Source organism: Epinephelus moara, chromosome 19, assembly GCF_006386435.1.
Source record: "Epinephelus moara isolate mb chromosome 19, YSFRI_EMoa_1.0, whole genome shotgun sequence".
Lineage (NCBI taxonomy): Eukaryota > Metazoa > Chordata > Actinopteri > Perciformes > Serranidae > Epinephelus > Epinephelus moara.
This window is the reverse complement of record NC_065524.1, coordinates 41,721,623-41,728,403: the sequence shown is the minus strand read 5'-3', so window position 1 is coordinate 41,728,403 and position 6,781 is coordinate 41,721,623. Positions and strand designations below refer to the sequence as shown.

The following is a 6,781-nucleotide window of genomic DNA, read 5'->3' as shown; positions in this document are numbered from 1 at the left end:
CCAATCACAGCTGATCAAAGTTCCATCAGGCGACCACAAACAAACCGTCCAATCACAGCTGATCAAAGTCCCATCCGGCGACCACAAACAAACCGTCCAATCACAGCTGATCAAAGTTCCATCAGGCGACCACAAACAAACCGTCCAATCACAGCTGCTCAAAGTCCCGTCAGGAGACCACAAACAAACCGACCAATCACAGCTGCTCAAAGTCCCGTCAGGTGAACACGAACAAACCAACCAATCACAGCTGATCAAAGTCCTGTCAGGTGACCGCAAACAAACTGACCAATCACAGCTGCTCAAAGTCCCGTCAGGTGACTGCAAAGTAACCGACCAATCACAGCTGCTCAAAGTCCTGTCAGGTGAACACGAACAAACCAACCAATCACAGCTGCTCAAAGTCCCGTCAGGTGACCGCAAACAAACCGACCAATCACAGCTGCTCAAAGTCCCATTAGGTGACTGCAAAGTAACCGACCAATCACAGCTGCTCAAAGTCCCGTCAGGTGACGACAAACTAACCGTCCAATCACAGCTGCTCAAAGTCCCGTCAGGTGACCATGAACAAACCGACCAATCACAGCTGCTCAAAGTCCCGTCAGGTGACCGCAAACAAACCGACCAATCACAGCTGCTCAAAGTCCCATCAGGTGACTGCAAAGTAACCGACCAATCACAGCTGCTCAAAGTCCCGTCAGGTGACCGCAAACAAACCGACCAATCACAGCCTCAAAGTCCCGTCAGGTGACCGCAAACAAACCGACCAATCACAGCTACTCAAAGTCCCGTCAGGAGACCACAAAAACAAACCGACCAATCACAGCTGAGTTTGATTTTGTGCCATCAGTCACTCTATCTATGACATCACAATAACCTGATCAAACACACACATATATGTGCATGTGTGTGTGTGCAGTACATTTACCTGTCCTGACACCTGATCACAATATGTGTGTCTATATATGTGAATATGTATAAATGTGTGTGTGTGTGTGTGTGTGTGTGTGCGTGCGTGCGTGCGTGCGTGCGTGCGTGCGTGCGTGCTTGTGTACCTGTCTGCGTTCTTCACCACCTTGGCGAGCAGTTTGGACGTGGACGCAGCTTTGACCAGTTTGTTCCTGGTGTCCTCAGACGTGTCCCAGGTGCTGCTCTGAGAACGCTCCATACCTGAGGAACGCTTCACGCTGGGACCCCTGATGATGTCACACAGAGACTCTGTCAGTACACAGGAGGAGGAGGAGGAGGAGCAGCAGCAGGAAGAGACAGGAGGAGGAGGAGCAGGAAGAGAAAGGAGGATGTCGCTGAGCTTCATCTTCATTTCTCCTCAGATCACTTTAATGTTTTTTATTGATTATTGATCAGAATATTTATCACTTTATCAGAGATCAATAAACAAATTGTTTTTTTTCTGTTGACGGATTCAACATCCTGAGAATAAATAAATAAACAAACACTCTGTAAACAACCTGTAAGTGTTGTCTGATCAAAACGATCTTCAGATGATGAAGATTAAAAACCCAACTGTTTTTGACCTCCAGAGACACTCAGCGGTGTTAGTGAGGAGAAAAAGGAGCAGGAGGAGGAGCAGGAGGAGAAAGAGGAGGAGGAGGAGGAAGAGCAGGAGGAGGGTAGGAGGAGCAGGAGGGTTAGGGTGAAGGAGGAGGAGGGAGGAGGAGGGGGAGGAGGAGAAAGAGGAGCAGGAGTGGGAGGAGGAGCAGGAAGAGCAGGAGGAGGGACAGTCCTCAGGTGAAGTTGGGGGAACAGGTCAGTCCACTTGATAAACAACAGCCCAGCCTGAACTTTCTACAGCAAGAAATTAGAGTCAGGAGGCTCCAGGACCTCCAGGAAGATCAAGGAGGCCTCAGGAATTCCAGTTAGAGCAGAGGAGGTCTGCAGGAGGAGGAGCAGATCCTTAGGAGCGGCTGGGAGAAGAAAACATTAGTAGTCTTGATCAAACACTCAGTCAGTACAGAAGGTCTCAAGGAGAGTCCAGGACCTCCAGGAGAGTCCAGGACCTCTCAGAGGATTCGGGACCTCCAGGAGAGTCCAGGACCTCTCAAAGGATCCAGGACCTCCAGGAGAGTCCAGGACCTCTCAAAGGATCCAGGAACTCCAGGCGGCCGCAGGACCTCCAGCTCCTGAGGAACCACAGTCCTGCTTGTATCCACACCTGAGGAGCTGCAACAAGTGCATTCAGCCAATCAGGAGCACATGAGCTGGTCATGTGACTCAGGTGTGGGCGGAGCAGAAAGGGACTGTGGCTCCTCGGGGGCAGGGTTAGCATCCACTGACAGGGTGATGTCAGAGCAGCAGGAAGTGAGGTCAGTTGCAGCCGACAGATCACAAACTGGAACCTTTTGAGAGGTGCGTGGCCTTTACTGCTTTCGGCGGACTGGACCAGTCTCTGCTGCTGGGGGATCGGGGGGGTCTGGGGAGGGTGGGGGGAGGAAGGAGAGGGGGACAGGTCCTTTGGACGAGGAGGTTCCTCATGTTCCTGGATCTCCTCCATCTGAGACCGCTGACTGCTGACCTCCTTCTTCCTGTCCGTTCCGCTACAGACAGAACCAGGACCGTCAGAGACCACAAACTACCCAGGCTCTACGGACTCTACTGAGGATCTAAGAGACTCTACTGAGGCTCTAGTGACTCTACTGAGGTTCTAAGAGACTCTACAGGGGCTCTCTGACTCTACTGAGGCTCGACCGACTACTGAGGACCTACTGAGGCTCTATTGACTCTACTGATGCTCTACTGACTCTACTGAGGCTCTACTGACTCTACTGAGGCCCTGCTGACTCTACTGAGGCTCTACTGAAGCCCTGCTGACTCTACTGAGGCTCTACTGACTACTGAGGCCCTGCTTAGGCTCTACTGATTCTACTGAGGCCCTACTGAGACTATAGTGAGGCTCTACTGACACGTCGGACTCTACTGAGACTCTAGTGAGGCTCTACTGACTCTACTGAGGCCCTGCTGAGACTCTACTGAGACTCTGATGAGGCTCTACTGACTCTACTAAGACTCTAGTGAGGCTCTACTGACTCTACTGAGGTCCTACTGACTCTACTGAGGCTCTACAGAGGCTCTACTGACTCTACTGAGGCCCTACTGATAATCTACTGATGCTCTAATGACTCTAATGAGGCCCTACTGACTCTACTGAGGCTCTATGGACTCTACTGAGGCTCTACTGACTAATGAGGCTCTACTGACGCTCTACTGACTCTACTGAGGCTGTACTGTAGGGCTGCAACTAACGATTGTTTTCATTGACGACTAATCTGTCGATTATTTCTTCGATTAGTCGACTAATCATTTTATCGAAAAATGTGTTAAAATGTTGAAAAATGTCTGCCTGTCTCTCCCAAACCTTAAAATTATGTCATCTAATGTCTTGTTTCATACTCAAGCCAAAGGGTTTTAGTTCACCATCATGGAAGAGTGTGTGAAGCTGCCAATATTTGAACGAAAGAAGCTGGAAGAAGAGTATTTTGGGTACTTGTATAGTACTTTTCTATGAAAAATGACTCAAACCGATTTGTCAACTACTGCAGTACTACTACTAATACTAGTCACCGATTATTTTAATAGTTGATTAGTTATCGATTAGTCGACTAATCGTTGCAGCCCTACTCTACTGAAGCTCTACCAATTCTACTGAGGCTCTACTGATACTCTATTGACACTCTACTGACTCTACTGTAGCTCTACTAAGCCTCTAATGATTCTACTGAGGCTCTACTGAGGCTCTACTGACGCCCTTCTGATGCTCTACTGAGGCTCTACTGTCTCTCAACTGACTACTGAGACTCTACTAAGGCTCTACTGATGCTACCGAGGTTCTACTGACTACTGAGGTTCTACTGACTCTACTGAGGCCCTACTGACTCTACTGAGGCTCTACGGACTACTGAGGCCCTGCTGAGGCTCAACTGACCCTACTGAGGCCCTATTGGCGCTCTACTGACTCTACTGAGGCTCTGCTGATACTCTACTGATGCCCTACTGAGGCTGTATAGGCTCTACTGATACTCTACTGATGCTCTACTGACTACTGAAGCCCTACTGAGGTTCTACTGACTCTAGTGAGGCTCTACTGATTCTACTGATTCTACTGAGGCTCTATTGATACTCTACTGACTCTACTGGGGCCCTACTGATTCTACTGAGACTCTAGTGAGGCTCTACTGACTCTACTGATTCTACTGAGGCCCTGCTGAGGCTCCACTGACTCTACTGATGCCTTACTGAGGTTCTACTTACTCTACTGAGGCTCTACTGATAATCTACTGATGCCCTACTGAGGCTGTATAGGCTCTACTGATACTCTACTGACGCTCTACTGAAGCCCTACTGAGGTTCTACTGACTCTACTGAGGCCCTACTGATTATACTGAGGCCCTACTGACTCTAATGAGGCTCTACTGATTCTACTGAGGCCCTACTGACTCTAATGAGGCTCTACTGATTATACTGAGGCCCTACTGACTCTAATGAGGCTCTACTGATTCTACTGAGGCTCTACTGACTCTACTGAGGCTCTATTGATACTCCACTGACTCTACTGGGGCCCTACTGAGGCTCTACTAAGGCTGTAATGATTCTACTGAGGCTCTACTGAGGCTCTATTGATACTCTACTGACTCTACTGGGGCCCTACTGATTCTACTGAGACTCTAGTGAGGCTCTACTGACTCTACTGATTCTACTGAGGCCCTGCTGAGGCTCCACTGACTTTACTTAGGCCCTACTGAGGTTCTACTGACTCTAACTGAGGCTCTACTGACTCTACTGTGTCTCTTTAAAATTCAGAGTGAATGAAGCTGTTGTGTTGTGTTGTGTCGACTGATGTCACTGAGGACAACTTGACCCTCAGAACTGTGACAACAAACAGAGTGATTAATTACTTTAAATCTATTGATCAGATTCAGTCTGGAGACTGAAATAAGATCAGTGATTAATGGTGAGAGAGGAAACACATCACAGATATAAACAGGAAACGGAGACAAACCTAAACAGGTGGACTGAACTGACTGACACTCAGTGATGTCTCTGTTGCTGTGTGTGTGTCTGTGTGTGTCTCTCTGTCTGTGTGTGTCTCTGTGTCATTGTGTGTGTGTGTGTGTGTGTGTGTGTGTGTGTGTNTCTCTCTGTGTGTCTGTGTCTCTCTGTGTGTCTGTGTCTCTCTGTGTTTCTATGTGTGTCTGTGTGTCTGTGTGTCTCTCTGTGTGTCTGTGTCTGTGTGTCTCTGTGTCTGTGTGTCTCTGTCTGTGTGTCTGTGTGTGTGTGTGTGTGTCTCTCTGTGTCTCTCACCTCTTGGCAGCGGACGACACCGTCTCCTTCCTGGTGACAGACGTGGAGTCTCTCTTACGTCCAGATGTTCCTCCATTAGCGATACAGGACATTGAGTAGGCTTCACGCAGTGCAGCACCTCCTGCAGGGGGCAGCACGCCAACCAGTTAAAAGGCAAGACCAGTAAAGACCTAAACCTGACCAGTGACGACGAATGTAACCAGCTCAAACTGGAACTGGCCAGTGAAGACGACTGTAACCAGTTCAAACTGGGACAGATGAGGGTCATTACCTTTCCCTCCATGTTGTTTCTTGGTCGAGGACGCTGCTGAGACTTCAGAGGCAGCGAGGCGGCGAAGGACATCAGCAAGAGCAGCTTTCATCACCGTCAGCTCGTCCTCCTGCTGCTGGACACGAAGCTCCAGAGCTGAGAGACGGTCGTTGACATCGGAGACACTTGCTCCAGACATGCTGTCATCTACAGTGAGACAGAGACAATGATGTCACACAGAGGAGACTGCATCTCTCTCTGTGACTGCACCTGTCTCTGTGTCTGTACCCGTCTCTGTGTCTGTACCTGTCTCTGTATCTGTATCTGTCTCTGTGACTGCACCTGTCTCTGTGTCTGTACCTGTCTGTGTCTGTACCTGTATCTGTGTCTATACCCGTCTCTGTGTCTATACCTGTCTCTGTGTCTGTACCCGTCTCTGTGTCTATACCTGTCTCTGTGACTGCACCTGTCTCTGTGTCTGCACCTGTCTCTGTGTATGTGTCTGTACCCGTCTCTGTGTCTGTACCCGTCTCTGTGTCTATACCCGTCTCTGTGTCTGCACCCGTCTCTGTGTCTGTACCTGTCTCTGTGTCTGTACCCGTCTCTGTGTCTCTACCTGTCTCTGTGTCTGTACATGTCACTGTGTCTGTACCCGTCTCATTATTTGTAACAGTGTCTGTGTCTGTACCTGTCTCTGTGTCTGTACCTGTCTCTTTATCTGTACCTGTATGTTTCTGTACCTGTGTTTGTGACTGTACCTGTCTCTGTGTCTGTACCTGTCTCTGTGTCTCTGTATCTGTGACTGTACCTGTCTCTGTGTCTGTGTCTGTGTCTGTGACTGTCTCTGTGCATGTGCCTGTCTCTGTGTCTGTCTCTGTATCTGTGTCTGTAACTGTCTCTGTACCTGTCTCTGTGACTGTACCTTTCTCTATGTCTGTATCTGTGTCTGTGACTGTATCTGTCTCTGTGTCTGTACCTGTCTCTGTGTCTGTACCCGTCTCTGTGTCTGTACCCGTCTCTGTGTCTGCACCCGTCTCTGTGTCTGTACCTGTATCTGTCTGTACCCGTCTCTGTGTCTGTACCCGTCTCTGTGTCTATACCTGTATCTGTGTCTGTACCCGTCTCTGTGTCTATACCTGTCTCTGTGACTGCACCTGTCTCTGTGTCTGTACCTGTCTCTGTGTATGTGTCTGTACCCGTCTCTGTGTCTGTACC

At 49.2% G+C, this 6,781-nt stretch overlaps 1 protein-coding gene across 1 annotated transcript in view; it reads right to left on the bottom strand.

The window, feature by feature from the left end:
- Positions 1-6,781, bottom strand: part of LOC126406270 (echinoderm microtubule-associated protein-like 4) — a 49,840-nt gene that overhangs the window by 37,141 nt on the left and 5,918 nt on the right. The window contains exons 2-5 of the mRNA XM_050070423.1: positions 5,588-5,773; positions 5,317-5,437; positions 2,358-2,555; positions 1,056-1,196 (exon numbers count right to left, since the gene is read on the bottom strand). Coding sequence (XP_049926380.1) covers positions 1,056-1,196; positions 2,358-2,555; positions 5,317-5,437; positions 5,588-5,773 — 646 coding nt within the window. The remainder of the gene's footprint in view (positions 1-1,055; positions 1,197-2,357; positions 2,556-5,316; positions 5,438-5,587; positions 5,774-6,781) is intronic.